This window comes from Pristiophorus japonicus, chromosome 6 (assembly GCF_044704955.1).
Source record: "Pristiophorus japonicus isolate sPriJap1 chromosome 6, sPriJap1.hap1, whole genome shotgun sequence".
In the NCBI taxonomy this organism is placed as follows: Eukaryota; Metazoa; Chordata; class Chondrichthyes; family Pristiophoridae; genus Pristiophorus; species Pristiophorus japonicus.
In genome coordinates this window covers 84,590,352-84,616,189 of record NC_091982.1, presented here as the reverse complement: position 1 = coordinate 84,616,189, position 25,838 = coordinate 84,590,352, and the positions used below count along the sequence as shown (strand labels likewise).

Here is a 25,838-nt window from a genome sequence, read left to right as displayed (position 1 = left end):
TTCCTGTTCGGAACAGAGTGCAGACATAAGCCATTTGCCACTGAGGTTTTTACAGTGCTGCATTAAGTATTTAAGTTGCTTGTGTAAGCTTTCTTTAACAATGTCTGCATGTGATATGCAATGAGTTTGTGGCATTTTATTTCACTACAAAGCTATAAACTTAATAATTAACATCAGCACCATTTTTACTGTCAATTTGAACTGAACAGCAGAGGACAATGCTTTGTGAACAGCTTTGCAAAGACAAAAGACAAACTGAAAGTTCTATTAACATCGTATTTTTACTAGTTAACATTCCTGTTTTCTGGTCGGAAGTTGAACTTTCAACTAAATATTCTGAACGAAAGTATGGTAGCGTATACGAGCAACTAGCCATTTAAAAAGGTTTCATTTCCTAACATTCTACTGCATATATTTCACTTCCTTCCCCAATATTTGAGCGGAGTGTAAAAGATGTTAATGACAAATCAATGCTTCTCTTGCAGATGGATCACAAAACCGAAGGACGTCATCATTCAGCAAAACATTTGTTGTTTTTTTCCCCTCTTTTTTTTTTTAAAAGGTCCTTTTTAAAATAGACCAGTTTTAACAGAGAAAGCTTTATTAATAATTACAAGGACAGTTTTGTTGTAGGATTCCTTCAGCCATTACAAAGTTCTTCAGTTGTCTCTGGGCTAATTGTACTTAACAGCCTCGTATCAAGCTTGTTGTGCTGTAAATTCACCAATCCGCAAAGTCACTTCAGTTTGAGTTGGCCCTCGATGTGTGCTTTAAAATAGCATGACACACTACCTTTTAACAAACAGAGCATGTCTCTTGCAACGTACATTGTCTGGTGCAGTAAACCTGTTACAAAAACGTCACCACATTTTCTTTGCTGCATTTTGGCAATATTACCTGCAGCACAGATGACGCTGCAGCACAGATGACGCTACAGCACTAATCCATCACAATGGGTGTAGTTACTTTAATTCCTTTTTAAATTATGAGTCCTGTAGACAAATGGGTCAACTGAGGCTGCTTTGAAGGAAAGTAGCTTTAAGTACATGCTGTACCCAGCCCTGGTTTCAATGGAGTGTGGAAATGTTGTCAGTACATGGTTCAGTTCGGTAAAAATTGTCCTTCAGTACAGGATCGATGTCTTCATGTATGTTCTATCTGCAAGAGAAGAGAAACCATTAGAGTGAAATAAGAAAAATGAAGAACTGGAATTTAAAATTGCATGTGAGGGTGGAGGTGCAAAGTCTGATAACAACAGGAATGTCAAAACAGAGGACTAAGTCAGCCTCAATCCATCATCTAAATTCTGTTTTAGTGCCCAAACTGGCCATTTTTTACCACAAGACTGAATCTTCACACAAACAAATCCACTTCCCTTTTAAATGTTTTGATTTAATTGCTAGATGGTGATCTAATCAATAAGTAAATGATTTACCACACCGGGTAGTGGAATCATAAACATTAGCAATGTTACAGCTGGATGCTGCAATGGAAGAGTTGGGGATACAGGTTGAACCTCCCTTATCCAGAACCTGCAGGACCTGACCTGTTCCGGATAAGGGATTTTCCGGACGGGGTGGTTATGTTAAATTGGATGGTACAAGTAATGAGCAAGGGGATCTTGGGGCTGGGAGAGCGGCAGAGAGATCATGGGGGTGGGGGGGGGGAGGTTCGTGGGGTCAGGCCAGCGATTGCGGGACTCGGCAGCGAGGAAGGATTTCAATTTGTTCATGTCGGAGTTCTGCGCATGCACCACCCGGTGGCCAGGAATAGTTCCGGACGAGGGGTGGTTCCGGATAACGGAGTTCTGGATAAGGGAGGTTCAACCTGGACTAAAGGAGGGCCCTTTCTCTCGTCCTTGATTATGATCTAACTAAGGGTTCCCACCCCATGAGAATTCCTATATTTTTCAGTTGTAACTCCAAATATGGATCCACGAAGCAAAATGAAAGCACGTAAAACCCAACCTGTTGGCTTGCCCATCACTCACGTGGTCAGCTCCAGTTTCCTCCCAGTTAAATCCATTTGTGCATAATGTTATGCACCAGCTAATCAACTTTAACATCTTCATCTCCAAACCTCATGTCATGCTCACCCCTTTCCTCCAGCATTAGCACCTGAACACATGCTATACTTTTCTGACCCTAGATCATTGTTTGCTCCCTGCTCCTTCCTTTTCACCTTCAGACACCAAGTACCAGTCACTGCACTCCTGACTTTGAATTTTCTCCCAAAACTACTTGTTACTGCATTCCTTGCTCACAAAAAAGTTTTTCTTTGACGTTTGGTTCCATCCTCCTCAAAATTTCTCTCCTCCTTGATGTTTACTTTTTCTGCCTTGTCTTGCCTTCTGTTCTTAGACCTTCTTTTTCTTGAGCACTATATAAATGCAAGTTGTTGCTGTTATTAATTACAATCATTACTTAGCATCATGTATCTCTTAACCTTTCCTACAGATGGGGATTAGACCCTCTGAAGCCAGTTACCATGCTGTCACCAATGTCATCAATGAAAGCCTGGTAAAGTAAAAGAGACATTAATTTCTTGAATCTTGGCTGGGAATATGCATATGCAGCCACTCCAAGTTGACAAGTTACTCAAACTGTCTCAATAAACTGGCAATATCGCAACTAAAATCATCTGACTAGTTTTGTACAGCTGTGCACAGTTCATTACACTTCAGTAAATAGCTGACTACTCTGTTTATTCAAGGAAATGTATAACTATTTTCTGTTTGCACAGCATTCATCTTTTCCATTTGGATATATTTTAACTATCCCAGTTTCGGGATTAAATGAAGTCTGCGCCCAAGGTGCAAGCTGTATAGTATTCCAGGGGGCTTATGTGCTCATTATGGGCCCAAATTTGGCCCACCCATTTTTTCGGCACATTCACCAGAGATGCGCCGACTTCATAGGCTGAAAACGGTGCCAAAAAGATCTCCCCGGATTCTGGTCGCTCTGTTGACTCTCCCGGGGCTTAGCGCGGCACAGCCAGTGGATTGGGGGCAGAGCTTGGGCCCTGCGCGTGAAAGAGTGCTGGTAGTGCTGTGCATGCGCATTGGAGCGTTCGCGCATGCGCAGTAGCGAATAACATTGGCAATTGGCCAGTTCCCTGTGCTCTCCCGCCCAGACGTCCCACCCGCACCTATCCCCGGCCAAGTGGCCTCCCGCACCGGCCGGCCGGCCCGCCCGCCCGCTGTCCGTTGATTCCTGCAGCCAGCCAGCCTGTGTCTTCTGCGAGCCCAGCCCAGCCTGCCTGTGTCTTCTGCGAGCCTAGCCCAACCAGCCAGCCTGCCTGTGTCTTCTGTGAGCCCTGTGGCCAGTTCACTCTGCTCTCCCGCCCGGTTTCCCGCCCACACCTATCCCCGGCCGAGTGGCCTCTCACACCGGCCAGGCCGCTGATTTCCCGGGCTGAGTTAGGAAGATAGGACTTAAATTTTACTTTTTATTTCTTCTTGGTGGTTTTTATGCTTCTTGAATGTTGTTGTGCTTTGTTTAGTGCTTTGCAAGGTCCTCTCCGCTTCCCTTCCCGCCCCTATCTCTGGCTACTTGCGCTGATTTCTTAACTCTCCGCAAGGATTTTCTGTGCGGCCACAAGTGGCCACATACACTGGCCTAAGTTAGTTTGGAGCAACTATTAGCTGTTCAAAGTGGCTTGAATGGCTAAAACTGGTGTAGGTGGCAGGTAATGCCCCCTTTTGAAAAAAACTAAACTAAACTAAAAAAAATCCTAACTAACTCACTTACACTGGCGCAAATTGAATGTGCAAAATGGGGATTTTTAAGATACTCCAGAAAAATCAAGTCGCTCCAAAAAAAACAGAGCAATTCTTGGGCAATTTTGGGCCCTATATATCTTCTTATAAATCAGGTTATTACTAAGGCATAAGTCTGATATCCTATTCACTCTTTTATATTCTAGTCAAAGGAAATTTATTGTATAAAACATATTCGAATTGTTCAATTCTTTAAGTAAATTGTTTCAAGTTCCTTCTTTTGGTTAAAGTGAACTACTTGCAAAAGCCCTCCTTCACACTCAACCTAACACTTGTTGGTACTTTTCACTGGATCAGGCATCTAGCAATTCATCTCTCTGAAGTACCAGAAACGATCTATGATTAAGTTCTCGGGACATTCTTACTTCTCATTCGCTCACCAACTACATCTCTTTTTTAATTTGAATATTTTCTGTGGGTTTTTTCCTCTTTTCCTTTCCACTTTTTTTCCCAAAGTAATTTTTACAAATAAAAGGGAGAAATTGACCCCACCCATGTTTGTTTTCTAGGCATGAAATGTACATTTGATTCTTCCTCTTGCCCGCCCCCCCCAGAAGTGACTCGAGTGTCTAGGATGTTGACCTAAAGCTGGTGCAAGGCCCTGTGGATATGCTAAATCAGTGGTCTAATGCCTGTTTTGGGACCCCAATGCCACATTGGATTTAAAACAAGAAAAATGTGCCATGCATGCTCCGCTCAGTTTTTCCATACTAATACGACCTAACCAGTGGTCCTTCCAGGGACCACCAGAGACAAATAGGCCATTTTTTCTGACTAATGTTAATGTGGTGCCAGGAAGAGCAGGACTGTTCTGCTTGGGTCCACAACAATACTGTGGGCTACTGCAAGCCTGCGCTCACCCTCTCCTGTTCGCCTCCCTTCCTTCTCCTGCTGACACCACCTCCCCCACATCTCAGGACTTGGGAAGACACTGACAAGCGTCCACAGCTTGGCAATGTTATGGAGATGAGAGCCAAGTTGGAGTGAGGCTTGGCCCTTCATCATCCGATGTGGTTCAGTGGGTAAGCTCACTCGCCTCCGAGTCAGAAGGTTTTTGGGTTTAAGTCCCACTCCAGGAACTTGGGCATGTTGAAAAATCTAGGCTGACATGCCAGTGCAGTGCTGAGGGAGTGCTGCGTTGTCGGAGGTGCCGTCTTTCGGATGAGACGTTAAACCTGTCTGCCCTCTCAGGTGGAGGTAAAAGATCCCATGGCACGATTTCGAAGAAGAGCAGGGGAGTTATCCCTGGTGTCCTGGTCAATATTTATCCCTCAATCAACATAACAAAACCAGATTAGGCCCGAAATTCATCATCCCCGAAGGATTTGGTTCTGGGCTTGGGCGGCTGATCGAAAAAATCAATTGGCTGACGTAGTTGGGTACTTTTCCCTTCTCGAGTCATATTCAGCTCGGGGAGGATTTCAGTGGTGTTCATTTCCTCCGGAAACGGTGCGGTGAAGCCACTGTAAAGGAAGGTTTCCAGCGGTGAGCTCTGCAGCATGCGGGCCGCTGGAAAAGAATTACTGAAGAAAAGGTAGGACTTTTCCTGGCAGTGCCCCGCGACATTTTCGATGCGGTGCTCGAACGTGACACCGCTGGGGCCCTTTTGGTAGGTAAATAGTTTTATTACTTATTAGTATTTTTATTTCATTTTCCGGCATGCATCCACAGTATTTATCTTTTCATATAATTTTATTAATTTTTTTGGCTCCATTTAACCTGCTGAGTGCTGCTCAGAGGTTTGCACATACTCCTGTACTTTGCACATACCACTATACAACTTTCAGGTTTGACTCTTTAGTGGAGTCCTGTGGGCTGCAGAGACCTGCTTGGCAGAGTTCACCCTGAGAATGGGAGGAGTGTTGGGAGGGCGACACCTGTTCAGAAGCAGGGCGGCACGCAGGAGACGGTGTCGCCATCAGCACTGTGCAGAGAGGCAGTGGGCAAGTGAGGCAGCAGCCATGATTTGTTCATTCTGTGCCAGACTAGTGTGCCCACCGTCTTCACCGGCCCAAATCAGGATTGCAGTTGGCTGCTTGGGGACAAGGGATATCCCCTGTCCACTTGACTGCTCACTCCTCTACGGAACCCCAGGACAGCAGCAGAGCAGATATACAATGATGCCCATTGTGCCACCAGGTGCATCATTGAGCAGTGCATAGGCAACCTTAAGCAGAGATTCTGGTTTCTAGACTGCTCTGGTGGCACCTATCAGTACTGTCCTCAACGGGTCTTCATAATCGTCATGGCCTGCTGCATGCTGCACAACCTGGCCATCAGGAGGGGACAGCTGCTGGAGGTTGAGCCAGCAGCACCACCGGAGGAGGAGGAGGATGAATCCCCGTTGCCCAGAACTAGGAGGCGTCGACCCATCACCACCCTGGAAGAGCGGGTGCAGACTGGCCAGCACCCTCCTGGGAGGGTGCATCTTCAGATATATGGAGGTGCCCGACACCTCCCCTGCAATCTCCCTCCATGCATTATGTACTGCCTGTCTGCCAGGTCTCCCCACGTCAGGAAACAGTATTCTTCTTCTGTCCTCCACACCGTCCATCAGTGCCTCCAGCTCCATATCAGTGAACCTGTTGGCTCTCCTTGCACCTCTTACACCAGCCATCCTTCCAAATTCCTTCCCCCCTCAGGGCCTTGCTGCAAACCAACTGGCTCATTAGAAACCCTTATTTGCATGCTGAATTTCTCAGTGGTGATAACGTTCAAAGTAAGACAGTCACACTGCTGAAAAATCCACTTTGAAAAGGATCATTAGCGCTGGAACCCATTTGTTCACTTTTGGAGCTGAATGTGGGGTGGCCCAGGCACGAACAAATGTCGGCGCGAATGGCCACAAAAAGGTTGGGGGAGCACCAGCTTTCCAGCGGCACTGAATTTCGGGCCCATTATCTGGTCATTATCACATTGCTGTTTGTGGGAGCTTGCTTGTGCGCAAGTTGGCTGCCGCATTTCCCACATTACAACTGTGACTACACTCCAAAAGTACTTCATTGCCTGTAAAGCGCTTTGAGACGTCCGGTGGTTGTGAAAGGCGCTATATAAATGCTGGTCATTCTTTCTTTTTCGGGCATGCATTCCTGACACATTGTCAATTATTGCACCACTTCCCAGTCATGCGAGTTTCTTGGCCTAAGTTAGCTGCTTAAACCCCCTCCATGCTACATGCCCTCCATTCTACTAACATAAGGCACCATGTTCAGTTTTACTGTACCTACTTAGTTCAGATTGAGGTTTGAGATACCACAACTGCGTCAGATAGAGAAAGTACTCACCATGACATTTCAGGTGAGTATCATAGATGCGTCGGCACTATAATATGGGACTGCAGCAGGCACATCTGTCAGCAAATGGGTTGGGTTGTGTTTTTATATGTACTGTTCTGTGCAGTAAATACAGACCATGAGCATTTGCCACATTTAGTATTGTGTGTCTCCCATAACTCTACCACACACGAGCTAATACGTAAACTTTTTCCAACAATACTTTATTAAACATAGATTGGTATAACTACTGGGTGAGGGAGGAGGATTAAGCATGTCAGTGGCCATTATTCAGATAGTAGCCTTGATCCGTCATTGTGCTTCAGTCCACGGTGCCTGCATTATTTTGAAGCAGAAGAAATGATTGGATCAATAGCTCTAGCATAAACGGGGCTCAACTGCTACCTGCACATTCGGCAAGAGTCCCATGTAAATTTGGTACAATGATACAGTGTCAGTAAAAGGACAATGGTTGTGTACAATGCTTCGAATGGAAATTGGGGCTACAGAAAAATTGCAGAACTGTCCAGACACTGGGCAGAAATATGTTCTTCGCGCCCCCCCCCCCCCCCACCCAAGATCATATCAGGGCACCCCTTCGATCCATGGATCCCTGTTTATAAACCCATGATGTAAATGCCATAATAAACAAGTATTCATTTCATTTGTGCAATATCCTGCCCTAATCTCTCTTTTTTTTAAATGAAATCTTCACATGAAAAATTCTGATTTAATAGAAAATATCTAGCAGAGCAGTTTATGCAGTTTAGTGACTTTACAGCCATCATTTCATACTGTCTTTCAACACAAAATGTTAAGAGTAAATAAAAGCTAGACAGAACCGTGATAATACAATCTTTATTCTAAAGCCACTGTTTAGTTCATTAAGAACAGGAAAAAGCTAATTAGTAACTTGAGTGCTGTGTGAGTTTATAGTGTTTTAGAGACTACAACATGATCTAATATATAGGCTGGGGCAGGAAGGATATAAACAAGAATAGCAATCAGGAAGAATACGGAATGGGAATTCTCCAGAGTGAGTGTGTGCTTGGGAATTTTATGACTAGAAAACTTCATTGATACTTTGTAAATAAAAGGCATATTCATGACCTTACCTTGGACATGTGGAACAATAATCCACTCTGAACCTTACCGTGTAAGAAAATATTCCCTTAAGTTCTAACCCAATGATAAACCTTCTTTAGAATAAGCCTCTCGTCCCTAGAGTTGAACAGGAAAATACTGTAAATGTGCAAACCATATCTGGATTCCCAGGGCTATGCCTCCACCTCCAATCAACCTTCAACTTTCTGTATCTCACCACACCACAACCTCCCTCCCACCCCCAACCTGGAGAAACCAATTTCTGTACTAAAGATGTTCCAGCAACACATTTCCCTCACGCCTCTCTGGGCACAGGCTCAAGTCATGGCAGAAGCTGACACTCTACCCTTCCAGCTGTATGTGTGAACACTGACAACTCTTGTCAGTTCTAGGTCTGTTTGTGTCTTGCAAAGCAGCAAGACATCTACTCTGTTTGTATTTTTTTGACAAAAGCCATTCAATTACATTATTCTGGTTGTATGGTTTTAATTTATACATTCATTGTTCACAATTAGTTTTGGCATTTGCTGACTGCTGTAAGTATAAATGTACTTTTTTAAAAAGGTATTGTGTATTTCAAATATACACAAGTCCCTTACTGTTTGCAGCAAAGCATGTTCACGCTAAAACTGGGTAAAGATTGTTCTTCCGTGTGCTAAATGTGTTAATTGATTTTAAAAAGAGCTAACACCACACCAGCACTTCAGCTGTATTGCTGCTGACTCCACAATCTGAGTAAAAGAACTCTCCAGAGATAAACCAAACAGAAAAGCAGGAGTCTTCCCAGTAGCACTAAGAAAAGTAGCTGCAGCTAATCAGGACAATCGCAGGAGATTTTGTAAAAGTTTCTTAAACAAAAGACACATTGTCCAAATGATGCCAAAATTTCCCACAATTGTCTAGAAGAAGGAAGGTACCATATAAGGCTGAATATTCTGAACAATGTAATATTGATGCATTACTGCATTGGAATCCATAATATAATGAGTGTTCGCAATATGTTTAACTCGTCATTCATCACTGCAGTTCTATAACTGGCTTGATTCTGTACGTTTTCTGCCTACATAGGAGTTTACAAATAATTGTGGGCTTTCTCTCTGCAATTTGTGCTGGTTAATATCAATATTGTTATCCAGAGAGTAATCGTCTGTCTCCTGCTCTGGTGGTGACTGCACTTATCTATTTGATTAAATGTCAGTGCTCTTCGTTGATGTGTGGATTTTTTTTTACTTCTGCAAAAAGCACCATCTGCTGTGGCCTTATTTTATGAGGCTGGCACTGGTAAACATCCATCCCATAAAGATATCAGAAGCCAGTGAGAAATTCATAGCCCACTTGATAGCTCTTGAAGCATAGCTTGCAAAGCATGGGAATGGTCCCTATGTGCCAATGACCGCATATAGAAGAAGCAGATACTTGTTGCGCAAATGATGTGATGTTTTGTACATTCCCCCTCTATGAACTGCTTACTTGGAGCAATTTACACTTGGGATAGTTTGATCAAATAGATTTTTTTTCCCCTCAAGGATTGTGTGTGGTTGGTAGAGATCTTTAGAGCAACAATTGAGGATTCAGGACAGCTGATTCCATGTTAACCTTCTTCATAATCCTATGGACATTTGTTTTGCCATTGTACATATGCCCAAAACAAAACTGGGAAGGTGTTCTGACCCAGAATCTCCAAATATAATTTTTTATGATATAACTAAATCACAATTTTCCTGCAGAGGTCCTATTAGTGGAAAATAACAAGCACTTAGAGATAGTGGGGGTTATTTTGGCCAGAGGGTGAAAACAGGCATTAAATGGGTGCAGTGCCAATAAGACACACCTGTTTTCAAGTCCAGATTTAGTACACAATTTTGGTCCTAATTGCCACTTAATCAGCTGTTTAACAAGTTGTCTTCAACTCCTTTACCAAGATGGAGTCTTGTGCTAAACGTGGGCTAAACCGATATTGCAGCACAAGACCCTCTTTACCTCCTAAATTATGTGCCGAAAATTGCCCCCAGTAAATTATCTCAGTTGAAAGAAATGGTTACACCTGATAAGTTTTCCGCTCATCAATATTTCTTTCAAAATTGTAAATGTATTCTTTTTAAACTGTCCAAGTTCACTGGGCCAAATAGCCTCCTTCTGTGGTGTAATTCCTATGGAACATTACTCATAGCAATCAGAGGAAACCATCCTATTCTTCGAGAAATCTTTCGAAATTAATTCACTTGGTTTGGCCTGTCTATCAATCCAATGTTGTAAATATCTGAAATACCCAATGATTTATTAATATCACTTGTCCTTAATTTTCTACAGTTTCCCCCATAACAATTTTCCTCCCCCACTAATGTTGGTGTCCAGTTCTAGCAGCTGAGAGCAGTGGAGGAGGAACCATGGGCTGGAGATCAGGAGTAGGTGTCCTAGTCTATTGTGTGGGAGAATAATGCAGGGAAAAAATAGCTCTCCATGTCTATAATCCAAGTCAATCATTATATTGTCCTGACTAAGATCAGTAACATCAACAGAAACTTGGAAGCGTCCTGTGTTGTACACTAAGTTGCTCACACAATAAACTCTCTGAACCATTCAGTGAACTAAGCATTATACTGCTAAGATTACTGTCTTTGGCTTTATCGAGTTCAAGGGGGTAATTCTACGGGAATTGTGGTTCAGATACTTTTCTACAAAGCTGCTGCTCCAATTCCCCAACCTATGTTCCCTGTGAGTACAGCTCCCCAGTGGGATTGTGCAATAGCAGAATCATCAAAAATATTTCCATTTTCCACATCAAGCTTTTTTTGTATGAGAATTGCATCAGTAAGCTCACCGCTTCAGACAGGGTGAAACGATGATGTAAAGCAATATCTGAGCCTCCTACTTCTGTCTTCTGTCTTCTCATCACTGTGAAGTGGATAGGGATTAAATGGTGACTTTAAAAATCTGCAACGAGCAAGTACTTTGTGATGTCAATTAACCTGATTTTTGTTTGGTTTTGACTGAACTTGATCGCTAGTTCCTTCCACTTTCTTGCAAACATCTACACACCAAGGATGCAGTATTTATTAAAAATCAGGTTAGCGCTTCATTTGTGACTTAAAAATGTGATACCATTCTGTCATTATTCAAATAGAATACAGTCTTAGTTAGCATCTCTGCTTGGAACATTTTCTTCAATAGCAACCTTCCCCAGGGAATGCTGGTTAAAAATCTTTTTAAATCCAAACATTTAATGGAGTCTTCTATCGAATCAACAGGTGAATCTCAGTTGTTATGGGCGTGATATATGACATCCTATATCACACTGAAGGCCGGATGAAGCAAATATATGGGTTGCCTTCGCTGCCAGGAGCTTGGCAGCCAGATCTCGCAGTCGCATAGATTCAAAGCGATCCGAAAGACTTGCTGCCATCGTAGTCTGTCCGTGGCTGTGTTTTGGGGATAATATGGCAAGATTTCAAGGTGGCTTTCAGTGTGTCTTCATTGCGTTTCATCTACTCACCTCTGCTGCCATTTCCAGACTGCAGCTCACTGTAGAACATGGCTTTGAGGATTCTATAATCAGGCAACTGAACCTATTTGATCATGGTTTCAATTCAAGTTGGATTGCAGCGCTTGATGACCTCAATATTCGACACTTGATACCTGCAATATGTCATAGACAGCTCAAGTGAAAATGGTTAAGTTGCGTGATGTGATGGTAACAAATCTACAACTCAATCCATATTATAGGGTGGTGAGGACAACAGCTTGATATATCGCGACTTTGATTGGCAGACTAATCCGCTTGAGTTTGCTAAATGGCAGAGCCTATCCTGCCAATCCGGTGAGTGATATTGGCATTGATTATGGTGTGCTGCGAGAGAGCGCTATCTAGGTAACAGAGTTTTCTCGTGATCTTAAGTAGTACATCACTGATCGTAACCACAGGGAGTGTGACCAGATGGCTAGGTAGGGGCTGGACCATGCTGTCTTTTTAAGTTGATTGTGCTGTGTGAACAAAGCAGTCAGATAATAGCTGAATATCCTCGAGACTGCATTTGCTTGCCAACAATCATCGGCAAAAACAAGTCACAATTGGCTATTTGCATTGCTTTCGTTTAGCACGCAGCTGACAAAGGTTGAAGATGATGCTATCTGCACAATTCTTGCACTCCCTGAGCAGTACCGCAGCAGACAGTATGCTGAACAAAGTTGGGGCGAGAAAACTGTTATATATGTATACTTGTATTTACTCTGTACAGCCACCAGAGAGTTCATCCCCTGGAGTTCCAAGGGAACCCATAATCCCTCGGGAGCACAGGTATTTAAGGAGGCTTCACAGGTTGGAGAGGCACTCTGGAGACCTGCAATAAAAGACTAAGGTCACACTTTACTTTGAGCTCACAGTGTTCAGTCTGACTCGTTCTCCATACACAACAACTGTTGACGAGATACAGATAGCGAACACAAAGATGCAGAGAACAGTGGGCATCCTGGAGAAATTCTCGGAGGGAGATGATTGGAAAACTTTTATGAAGCGACACGACCAATACTTCGTGGCCAACGAGCTAGATGGGGAAGAGAGCGCTGCCAAACAAAAGGCGATTCTCTTCACCATCTGTGGGGCACCAACGTATAGTCTCATAAAGAATCTGCTCACTCCAGCGAAACCCACAGAGAAATCGTACGATGATTTGTGCACACTGGTCCAAGAGCATTTGAACCTGAAGGAAAGCGTTCTGATGGCGAGGTACCGGTTCTACACCTACAAAAGATCTGAAGGTCAGGAAGTGGCGAGTTATGTCGCCAAGCGAAGACGCCTTGCAGGACACTGCAAATTTGAAGGACATTTGGAGCATATGCTCAGAGACTTTTTCGTACTTGGCATTGGCCACGAAACCATACTTCGTAAACTTTTGACTGTTGAGACCCCAACCTTGAGTAAGGCCATAGCGATAGCCCAGACGTTCATTGCCACCAGTGACAATACGAAGCAAATCTCTCAGCACACAAATGCTGCTACAAGTACTGTGGACAAAGTGATGTTGTTTTTGAATCATAACGTACAGGTCAGGTCACACATACCTGCAGCTACAAGTCCGCACATGTCTGAGACAACCATCAAGGGTGATGAATGCAAGGCTATTAACACCTTGTTCGCGCTGCGGGGGTGATCATCGTTTCCATTCATGCCGATTCAAAGAGTACGTTTGCAAAGGCTGTGGAACAATGGGACACCTCCAACGAGTGTGCAGGCGAGCTGCAAAGCCTGTTAAACCTGCAAACCACCATGTTGCAGAGGAGGACAGATCCACGGAGGATCACGACAAACCAGAGCCTCAGATCGAGGAGGCAGAGGTACATGGGGTGCACACATTCACCACGAATTGTCCCCCGATAATGCTGAATGTTGAACAAAATGGACTCCCGGTGTCAATGGAGCTGGACACAGGCGCGAGCCAGTCCATCCATGGGCAAAAAGATTTTCGAAAGGTTGTGTTGCAACAAGGCCTTAAGGCCAGTCTTAACTCCAGTTTGCACAAAACTAAGAACTTGCACGAAAGAACTGATTCCTGTAATCGGCAGTGCTACCATAAATGTCTCCTATGGTGGAGCGGTGCACAAGCTACCATGCTGGGTGGTACTGGGCGATGGTCCCACGCTGCTTGGCAGGAGCTGCCTGGGAAAGATACGCTGGAACTGGGATGATGTCCGAGCGCTATCGCCCGCTGACGACACTTCATGTGCCCAGGCCTTAAACAAATTTCCTTCGCTGTTCGTACCAGGCATCGGGAAATTCCAAGGAGCAAAAGTGCAGATCCACCTAATTCCGGGGGCACGCCCCATCCATCACAAGGCGAGAGCAGTACCATATATGGTGAGAGAAATGGTAGCGATCGAGCTGCAAAGAGAGGGCATCATTTCCCCGATCGAGTTCAACGAGTGGGCCAGTCTTATCATCCCAGTCCTCAAGGGAGATGGCACCATCAGAATCTGTGACGATTACAAAGTAACTATCAATCATTTCTCCCTGCAGGACCAATACCCACTACCAAAGGCCGACGACCTCTTTGCAACACTGGCGGGAGGAAAGACGTTCAGGAAGCTGGATCTGACTTCAGCCTACATGACGCAGGAACTGGAGATGTAATTGAAGGCCCTTACCTGTATCAACGCGCACAAAGGTCTTTTTGTTTATAACAGATACCCGTTTGGAACCCGATCGGCGGCGGCGATATTCCAGAGAAACATGGAAAGCTTACTGAAGTTGGTCCCGTACGCTGTGATCTTCCAGGACGACATCTTGGTCACAGGTCGGGACACAGTCGAGCATCTGCAGAACCTGGAGGAGGTTCTTGGTCGACTCAACTGCGTGGGGCTCAGGTTAAAACGCTCAAAGTGCGTTTTCCTGGCGCCTGAAGTGGAGTTCAAGGGAAGGATTGCGGCGGATGCCATCAGGCCCACCAACGTGAAGATGGAGGCAATCGAGAACGCACTGAGGCCACAGAACATGACGGAGCTGCGGTAGTTTCTGGGACTCCTTACTTTGGTAACTTCTTACCGGTCTCAGCAAACTGAGAACCACTGCATGTCTTACTACGAAAAGGGGACAAATGGGTTTGGGCAAAAGCCAAGAAAGTGCCTTTGTAAAAGCGCGAAAATTGTTATGCTCAAACAAATTGCCTGTGTTGTATGATCCACGTAAGCATTTGGTACTAGCATGTGATGCGTCGTCATATGGCGTCAGGGGTGTATTGCAACAAGCTAATGATTTCTGGAAACTGCAACCGGTTGCTTATGCATCCAGGAGTCTGTCTAAGGCTGAGGGATCCCAAGGCATGATTGAGAAAGAAGCGTTAGCGTGTGTCGAAGGGGTAAAGAAAATGCATCAATACCTGTTTGGGATAAAATTTGAATTGGAAACTGACCATAAGCCACTAATATCCCTGTTTTCCAAGAGTAAAGGGAAAAATACCAATGCATCGGCCCGCATCCAGAGATGGGCGCTCACATTGTCCGCATACAACTACGCCATCCGTCACAGGCCAGGCACAGAAAACTGCGCCGATGCTCTCAGTCGGCTGCCATTGCCCACCATGGGGGTGGAAATGGCGCAGCCCGCAGATCTAGCCATGATTATGGAAGCATTTGAGAGTGAGCAATCACCCGTCACTGCCCGGCAGATCAAAACCTGGACAAGCCAGGACCCCTTGTTATCTCTAGTCAAAAGCTGTGTGCTTCATGGGAGCTGGTCCAGTGTCCAAGTGGAAATGCAGGAAGAGATAAAGCCGTTCCAGTGGCGCAAAGATGAAATGTCTATACAGGCAGACTGCCTTCTGTGGGGCAATCGAGTAGTGGTCCCCAAGAAGGGCAGAGACACCTTCATCAATGACCTCCACAGTACCCACCCAGGCATCGTAATGATGAAAGCGAGATAGCCAGATCCCACGTGTGGTGGCCCGGCATCGATGCGGACTTAGAGTCCTGCGGTCACAGATGTAATACATGCTCGCAGTTAAGCAATGTACCCAGGGAGGTGCCGCTAAGTTTATGGTCTTGGCCATCCAAACTGTGGTCTAGGGTACACGTCGACTATGCAGGCCCGTTCTTGGGTAAAATGTTCCTTGTGGTTGTAGACGCGTACTCCAAGTGGATTGAATGTGAGATAATGTCGGCTAGCACGTCCGCTGCCACTACTGAAAGCCTGCTTGCCATGTTTGCCACACACGGCCTACCCAATGTCCCGGTGAGCGACAACGGGCCATGTTTTACCAGTGCTGAGTTCAAAGAATTCATGACCCATAACGGGATCAAACATGTCACATCTGCCCTGTTTAAACCATCATCCAATGGTCAGGCAGAGAGAGCAGTGCAAACCATCAAGCAAGGCTTGAAGAGGGTAACTGAAGGCTCACTGCAGACTCGCCTATTCTGAGTCCTGCTTAGCTACCGCACGAGACCCCACTCACTCACTGGGATTCCACCTGTTGAACTGCTCATGAAAAGAGCACTTAAGACAAGGCTCATTAGTTCACCCCGATCTACATGAACAGGTGGAGAGCAGGCGGCTTCAATAAAATGCATACCATGATAGCGCAAATGTGTCACGTGAGATTGAAATCAATGATCCTGTATTTGTATTAAATTATGGCCAAGTCCCAAGTGGCTGACCACGACAGTGCCGGGAAAAGAGGGGAGCAGGGTGTTTCGGGTCAAACTTTCTAATGGACTCATTCCCCGGAAACACTTGGACCAAATCAAACTCAGATTCACGGATTACCCTGAGCAACTCACCTTGGACATTACTTTTTTTGATCCCCCAACATACACACCAGTGGCAACCGGCACCACGGTTGACCACGAAGCAGAACTCATCATCCACAGCAGCCCAGCAGGGCCCAACACACCAGGCAGCCCAGCAAGGCCAGCTGCACAGCAGCCCAGCAAGGGCCCAAAAAATGATTCAACAACACCAGCTTTCACACCGAGACAATCAACCAGGGCAAGAAGGGCCCCAGGTCGACTCACATTGTGAATAGTTACACTATTGACTTTGCGGGGGGCGGGGAGTGTTGTTATATATGTATACTTGTATTTACTCTGTACAGCCACCAGAGGGCTCATCCCCTGGAGTCCCAAGGGATCCCATAATTCCTTGGGAGCACAGGTATTTAAGGAGGCTTCACAGGTTGGAGAGGCTCTCTGGAGACCTGCAATAAAAGACTTTACTCTGAGCTCACAGTGCTCAGTCTGACTCTTTCTCCATACACAACAAAAACAACCTTGTTTGATAACATTAGTGTCCACAAATGGTAATGAAATAAGGCCTTGGTCTGTTAACTCGGACCGTCATACTAACATTTAATTGCTGGACAATATTCACAAATCTGCCAGTGCATCCAAACTTTAGAAGAATCTATCGTAGTGCATCATGATTCACTGATGCAAATGTCTTTATCACGTTAACAAAAACACGAGATTCTGGTGCTCTGCAATTTTTCTTCATTAGGCGGGCTGAGAAAATCTTGTCAGATGCTCCGCGACCAGTTTGAAAGTTACATTTGAATTCTAGGGGAAGGTTTTCCACCAATTGTTTTGTTGGCAGAGAATGACACATGATGCACACACAAAGAAAGATGCAAAAGGCAATCTGACCAATCAACTCCACCCCATCCAGACACAAATCAAGTACACAGCACTCGAGCATAACACGAGCAACTTAGTGAAATGCTGGTGTGGTAGTTATTTTGCAATCCTGTATTTTAATTACATGCAGAAAAATTAAAAATGAATCCTGCACCATCAACAACATTTAGGGTGAGGCGCAGGGGGCTTTAACAGGTTCCACTTTCCTGACCCTAATTGTTTCCTTTTTACCATGAACACATGTCCCTCTATACCTCCACCCTTCACCAGGACAGCCTGCCATTTCTTCCTTGAACAGAGGCCTAACCAGTCTCCTCCTTTGCCTGTCTGAATTTGTTCTTGCATTGAACCACTTCCCATTTGACTCCATTCACTTTCTCCAAATAAAAGGTTGCTATGGGAATTCGTATGGGTCTGAGCCAATGTTTCCTCTAATTTGCAATCTAAGTGCACGGTCTCTTTTTAAAATTTGCTGTTTTTAGTTGTGGTGGATGCATATTCGAAGTGGATAGAGTGTATAATCATGTCATCCAGCACATCCACAGCTACCATTGAGAATCTCAGTGCACCATGTTCGCAACACATGGTCTGCCTGACATCATTATTAGCGACAATGTCTCTTCCGGCGACAGCAGCTGCTAAGCGACCTGCATGGGACCTCCCGATTGGTGCATGGCCACGCATGTTAGGGGAAACTTTGGTCCTAGCTATGCCTGTCATTTCGTGGGATATGTGGAACATTCTTTGTTTCAGTCCTACTTGGGTCTCCTCCCTCACTACTTTTTCCTAGTACACTGATGACTATGTCAGTGCCGCTACCTGATCTCACCCCAAACTGGAATATCCATCTCCATTTCTGGGGATAGGCTGTTCACCAATATCTAATATCTTGATTGCACTTCCTCTCCCCCTACTTCCTGTAAGGACTCTGTGCCGCCTTCCACACCGAAGATTCCCCTCCACCGTGGTTGATATAGCCTTCGTCCTATTTCCACACTTTAGCCCTTACCTCTTCCCCTCCCTCTGTTGTGTATGCAATAACTATCAGACTGAGTATTGTTTAACTCCAAGAGATATAACCTTGGCTCTACTTTATTAAGGCCCAAAGTGACTCATATACCAAATGGCTGGCCTTTTATACTTGGGCTGCACACACGTGCGTGCAGCCCAATGGCCTCCAACAGTGACGCCATCTAGTGGCTAGTGATCCCAAAAGTACATGACAATAACCCCCTCTGAGATGTTAACACAGTCTTTTACAAATTGAGATGGTCTGGTGTATTACGCTCCCAGGTTGACCGTCTCAGTTCAACTCCAGCCTTGGGTGAGTGTTCAGAGTCTGTTGTGACTGGTGGCTGGGTGGCTGACCTGATGGGAGTGGCAATGGCCATATCAGGGATTGAAAGTCCATTTTCATTGAACATGTCCGTGATTAAAAGTCGAGATTCACTGATGACCACTGAGTCCTCTGATGACTGGGGGTAGTTTGGTTGGTCGTCGATTGTCTCTTCCTCCGATTGTTCTGGTTCGTCTGTGTGCCACAACTTTGTCTGATACATATGTTTCCTGCATATTTGCCCATTTTTGAGCTTGACAATAAATACTATTGCCCTCCTTGGCCGCGACAGTACCAACGATCCACTTGGGACCCTGACCATAAGTCAGAACATATACAGGATTATTTACAGAAATGTCACATGAGACAGCTGCGCGATCATGATACCATTGCTGACTTTGTCTTCTATATTCAACTTGGTTATTCAAGTCAGGGTGTACAAGAGATAGCTTGGTCTTGAGACTTCTCCATCATTAGTTCATCAGGCAAGACCCTGGTAAGCATGTGTGGTCTTGTCCTGCAATTAAGCAGTAGGCATGACAAGCGGGTCTGCAGTGACCCTTGGGTTACTCACTTCATACTCTGCTTTATGATTTGGACAGTACGTTCTACTTGCCCATTGGATGCGGGTTTGAACAGTGTTGACCTTACATGTTTGATACCATTGAGTTTCATGAACTCTTGAAACTCCTGACTGGTGAAGCACAATCCGTTGTTGCTAACAACGATGTCAGGCGAGCATGACACTGAGATTCTCAATGGTAGCTGTGGATGTGCTGGATGACTTGATTATACACACTCTATCCACTTTGAATATGCATCCACCACAACTAAAAACATCTTCCCCAGGAAGGGACCTGCAAAGTCTATGTGGATCCTGGACCATGGTTTGGATGGCCACGACCACAGACTCAGCGGCGATTCCGCTGGTGCTTTGCTGATCTGCATGCAAGTGTTGCACTGATGCACACATGATTCCAGCTCCGAGTCAATTCCCGGCCACTATTATGAGACCTGGCGATGGCTTTCATCATTACAATGCCAGGATGTGTGCTATGTAGCTCACGTACAAATTTCTCTCTCCCTTTCTTGGGCATAACAACACGATTGCCCCACAGTATACAGTCCGCCTGAATAGACAGTTCATCTTTGCGACGAATGTAAGGTTTGATCTCCTCACACATTTGCTTGGGTCTGCCATACCCATCACCTTTGAGGATACAACTCTTCACCACTGATAAAATTGAGTTCTGGCTGGTCCAGGTCTTAACTTGTTGAGCCGTGACAGGGGTTCCTTCACTCTCAAAGCATCCATAACAATAGGTCCGCAGGTTGTGGCGTTTCCACCTCCGGTGTGGGCAACGTCAGATGGCTCAAAGCATCGGCACAATTCTCGGTGCCAGGTCTATAGCGAATGACATAATCATAAGCGGATAATGTCAGCGCCCACCTCTGGATGCGGGATGAAGCATTGGTATTGATACCTTTGTTCTCAGAGAACAGTGAAATGAGCGGCTTGTGATCTGTCTCAGTTCAAACCGAAGACCAAACAGGTACTGATGCATCTTTTTAACCCCATACACATAGGCTAGTGCTTCTTTCTCTACCATGCTGTAGGCTCTTTCCGCTTTAGACAAACTTTTTGAAGCATACGCGATTGGTTGAAGTTTACCCGACTCATTAGCTTGTTGGAGTACGCAACCAATTCCATATGATGAAGCATCACAGGCCCATACTAAACATTTACATGGGTCATAATGTACCAGCAGCTTGTTAGAGCAAAGCAGATTAGTGGCTTTCTCAAGCTCTGTCTTGAGATGCACCCCACACCCAGTTGTCGCCTTTTCTTAGCAGCATATGCAACGGTTCTAATAAGGTGCTCAAATTTAGGTAGGAAGTTACCAAAGTAGTTGAGTAGACCCAGGAACGAACGCAGTTCCGTCACATTCTGTGGCTTGGGTGCATTCTTGATGGCCTTGGTTTTCGCGTCCGTGGGCCTGATGCCGTCAGCAGCAATTTTCCTCCCCAAGAATTCGACCTCTGGCGCCATGAAGATGCATTTCGAGAGTTTCAGTCTGAGTCCCACTTTGTTCAGACGATATAGAACCTCTTCCAGGTTGTTCAGATGTTCCTCTGAGTCACGACCTGTGATCAGGATGTCATCTTGGAACACGACGGTTCTGGGAACGGACTTCAGTAGACTCTCCATGTTCCTCTGCAATATTGCTGCAGTCAAGCGAATTCCAAAAGGGCAGCTGTAATAAATAAACAGTCCTTTATGCGTGTTAATGCACGTAAGTCTCTTCGACATCTCGACCAGCTCCTGTGTCATGTAGGCCGACGTCCAGTCCAGTTTGGTGAACGACTTCCCCCCGGCTAGCGTTGCAAACAAGTCATCAGCCTTCAGTAACGGGTACTGATCCTGTTTCAAAACCCTATTAATCGTAGCCATGTAGTCTCCACAGATTCTGACTGTGCCATCACTTTTCAGCACAGGAACAATGGGGCTGGTCCATTCATTAAATTCAACCGGTGATATGATCCCTTCACGCTGGAGTCTGTCCAGTTCGATTTCGACCTTCTCCCTCATCATATACGGAACTACCCGAACTTTATGATGGACGGGTCTTGCATCCGAGTCCACGTGGATCTGCACCTTGGCTCCCGTGAAGTTGGCGATGCCTGGTTCGAACAGCGAGGGGAACTTGCTCAGTACTTAGGTACATGTATCTTCCTCCGATGACAACGCCTTGATGTCGTTCCAGTCGCATCTGATTTTTTTCAAGGCAGTTCCTGCCGAACAGCGTTGGGCCATTGCCTGGGACAATCCATAGCGGTAACTCATGAACCGCATCATCATACGACACTTTAATTGTGGCACTGTCAATCACCGTTATGAGTTCTTTGGTGTATGTGTGCAACTTGGCATTGACTGGACTCGGCCTTAGTATCCCACAGCTTAGTAAATGCCCTCTTTTTCATGATCGATTGACTCGCCCCCGTGTCCAGTTCCATTAATACCGGCACCTCATTAAATTTCACGTTGATCATTATCGGTTTGCTCTTGGTTAGGAACGAGTACAGTCCATACACATCCTCCTCTGGTATCTCGGATTGTGTATCCGGATCTGCGCTAGTCTGACTGTCATCCTCCACGTGGTGTGTCGCAGCACACTTGCTCATCTGCGGACACTTGTGCTGGAGATGCCCCACTCTCAGACAGCCTTTGCAAACTATATTGCTTAAATTGGCACCAACCCTCACAACGCCAACACGGAGAAATAGGAGGCATTCCCACTGGGGCAGCCACAGGTTTCGCGTATGCAGTTGGATAGGCTCTGCCATGTGCCGCTCTGCCGAACGCTGAATCAATCATATTTACAGTACTTACCAAGTTTTGATTTTTCACCGATATCTGCTTTAGACTTCTATCTGTCATCATGCATGACTGAGCAATCGTGATGGCCCTGTTCAAGTCCAACGTCTCCACTGCCAGTAGTTTACCCAGGATCACCTCATGGTTGATGCCGATTACAAAGAAGTCCCTCAGCATGTCTGCCAACACAGCCCCGAACTTACACGGTCCCGCTCGACGTCTCCGGTCGGCAACGAATTCCGCTGCATTCTGGCCCTCTGAGCGAATGTGCATATATAATCTGTATCTCGAGATGATGATGCCTTCGTCTGGCTTAAGATGGTCCTGTATCAGTGTACACAATTCTTCATATGTCTTCTCTGTTGGTCTCACAGGCAGGAGTAGATTCTTTATCAGACCATAAATTTTTGGCGGCAAACTGAGAGGAACACCGCCCGGCGCCAATCTGCGTCGCCGACCTCCTCCATTTTGTTGGCCAGAAAGAACTGGCTCAAACGGTTCACAAAGTCTGCCCAATCTTCTCCTTCCACAAATCGCTCCAACAATCCAATTGTGCTTATTTTTGCATGCAAACGTTCTTGTTGTCTCATCGCCAAATTTTGTGCATGCAATAACTGTTAGACTGAGTACTGTTTAACTCCAAGAGGTATGACCTTGACTCTGCTTTATTAAGGCCCAAAGTGACTCATATATACCAAATGGCTGGCCTTTTATACTTGGGCTGCACACGTGCGTGCAGCCCAATGGCCTCCAACAGTGACGCCATCTAGTGGCTAGTGATCCCAAAAGTACATACATTACACCCTCCAAGAACCACTTGTCCTCACCTCACCTTCCACCCCACCAGAGAGAGGAAATGATGTCCATGCAGAGTCCATGGCTTTAGATTCTACTTACAGTTTGGACAGATGACTGTTGCACAGTTGGTCAAAATCCACCTTTGGTACAGTTTGTTGATGCAGCCAAGTACACCCTGTACTGCCCACCACGTCTCAATCTCCAGGGAGAGGCATACAAAGTGGGGGAAGAGGGAAACCTAATGCCAATTTGGGAAACATTCTGGGAAATTCCTGAGTCCTAAGGACATCTAGCAAAGCTCTTGAAGACCATGATATCCCATATATCCTTCTCATCCCAACTAATCTATAATTTACCCTTCAAAACTGGAAATGTCCCCCTCTTCCAGGAATGTGTCCAACAGAACTCCAATGAATCTGTATTTGCCACGTGCTGCAGTCATCTGTTGCAAGGGCTGGTGACTTTCTATAAAAGCAATAATCCAAATACTTCCTAGCATCTAAGCAAACTCTTTTCTTAAGGATTTTTTTTTGCATGACCTCTAGTCCTACATCCAGATCCCATGCCAATAATCTATTCAAAAGGACAGAATCTAATCCCTTCATCAATTTAAAAAAAAACCTCAATCAGGTATTTTTTTAAGTCTACTTCTCTAATGAGCCCCAAAACCTGGATGTCATCCTGATAACTAAAAGTCTAAGACGGGTTATTGCTTTGGTCACCTTGCTGTGTATTTTCTCCTCTATCTTAGCCATGTGTGGGGGCCAAAAGTGGAAACAATACTCCAGCTGTGGTCATACAAGTATCTTGTACAGTTTAAGTACTGAGGGTTCTGCAGTGAAAGTTACATCTTTCAGCTAAAATACTGAACTGCGGCCCTGGATGTGAAATATTTCGAAATATTTCTGAGAGACGTAAAGTGCTAGATAAATGCAAGTCTTTCTTTCTATCATACAGTGTTCAGAATGCGGGTTTTCTTGAATCCAACACTGTACTAACGTTGTCTTCATAACATTTATGACATTTATTGTACAATTTTTTTTCTAGCATGACAAAGATGAATTGCTGTTGTAAAGCGTCAAAACTCGAAACAAGATTGTAACGATTAGTGTGAGCATTCTTTTGAATGGCAGTGCCTAGGAGAGCTTGTATAAGTTATTTTTTAAAGGAGGGTTATCAGTGACTGGCTCAAAAGTGCTCTATATGTATTATCTGAAAATGACACACCTGAAGCTCCCCTATGACTCAGCAAGTTTATCCAGTAAAAAGTTGAGTCATACTGTTCCAGGTTTGATTTTGGTCATTGCTGATTTTAGCTGGGGCAACAACCAGGGAACTACAATTAGGTTCCACACTAGGTCACTGTGGCTCAGTGAGTAGCACACTCGTCTCTGACTCAGAAGATTGTGGGTTCAATTCCCACTCCAGGAACTTAAGCATATAAATCTAGGCTGTCACTCCAGCACAATGCTGAGGTGGTGCTGTCTTTCAGAGAAGATGTTAAACTGAAGCCCCGTCTGCCCCCTCAGGTGGACGTAAAAGATCCCATGACACTATTATGAAAAGAGCAGGGGAGTTATCCCCGGTGTCCTGGCCAATATTTATCCCTCAATCAACATAACAAAAATCAGATTATCTGGTCATTATCACATTGCTGTTTGTGGGAGCTTGCTGTGCACAGGTTGGCTGCCGCGTTTCCCACATTACAACAATGACTACACTTCAAAAGTACTTAATTGCTTGTGAAGTGCTTTGACACGTCTGGTGGTCATGAAAGGTGCTATATAAATGCAAGTCTTTTCTTTTACTGGGTTAGGAAGGAGAAAACTTGCCATGGTTGTGGCTTCCGATCATTATATTTAGCAACCTTTGCATATGTGTGGGCATGGTGCGGGACTGAATCGTGCTTGGCAGTGATGCTCCCCATTGTCTAATACTCATCATCATCATCATAGGCAGTCCCTCAGAATCGAGGGACTATGCTATCGGTCACTGTCAAGACTCAAATAGAAATGTCTGTGATGTACCACCAATGGAACTATACCTCAGCAAGGAGTAGAAGGCTTTCAAGAGAGGGGAAGGGAAGAAATTTGGCAACAAAAGTAATGTTGTTTATTAAAATCACTAAGACCATTTATTTTTCATTGTGTACAGCGGAAAAACACTGCCTAAAGTTTGTACAAGATAATTCACCTTTCCATATCTGGGCTTGATCGTGCTTGGTTTGGCACAGTGGCAGATCAGACTTGCCTTGTTACACGGTCTGAAAATATAAACGATTGACTTCTAAGTGCACGTATTCTTAAGAGCTTCAATCAGCTGAGCACTATTCTCTCTGTATCTGTACTTAGTCAATAAAATAATGTTCAGCACTTTTTATTTGCTACTCTGTGTACAAATTAATTTAGGAAACTGTGTTGATATAATGTGCGGCTGGGGATTTTGAAGCAGCTTTTAGTTCTGTTTGTGAAATGGAGTCAGTCCCAACAAAGGTAATCAAAATTAATGAAATCAGTCGTCAGTGCCAGCCCAGCAAAATTCTGAAGTTTGACACACAGTAAAGAGAAATAATTAGATTTCACTGGTGTAATGGATAAATAGTAGGAGGCCGTTAAGGGGAAACATTCTGTGGTCAGTACTGTTCTGTACAGCCTAAAAAAGCTGCAACTGAGCTTGAATACAGATCCTGCATCATTCAGCACAATGCAGTGTGCGACTGATAATTTAAAATGACTGTTTTTTTCCCCTACAAGATACATTCTTCTAGGCCCATCACATTAATTAAGCACTTTGCTCTGGAGGTCCTTGAAATTTGAATTAAATCCATACACTCTTTTTTTTTACTCTTGTTTGGTAAGCCCTGGTTTATTTATTTTTGCTCCCACCCCTCTCTCGTTGTGTTCATTCCTTCAGACAGGAGGGTGGCACAGCCTGGGCTACAGCACTCTTGATACTATCAATGGGCCCAAGTTTCCCCAGGAGTTGCTCTGTTTTTTTTTGGAGCAACTTGATTTTTCTGGACTATCTTTTTAGTTGCAATTCTGGCCATTTAAT

The 25,838-nt window shown here is 44.9% G+C and overlaps 1 protein-coding gene across 15 annotated transcripts in view; it reads right to left on the bottom strand.

The window, feature by feature from the left end:
• Positions 1 to 262: 262 nt before the first annotated feature.
• The window catches only part of dacha (dachshund a), a 425,557-nt gene continuing 399,981 nt past the window's right edge, over positions 263 to 25,838 (bottom strand). For all 15 annotated transcript variants that reach the window (XM_070883036.1, XM_070883037.1, XM_070883039.1 and 12 more), the window contains one exon: positions 263 to 1,158. In XM_070883036.1, the coding sequence (XP_070739137.1) occupies positions 1,124 to 1,158 (35 nt within the window). In that variant the 3' untranslated portion in view covers positions 263 to 1,123. The remainder of the gene's footprint in view (positions 1,159 to 25,838) is intronic.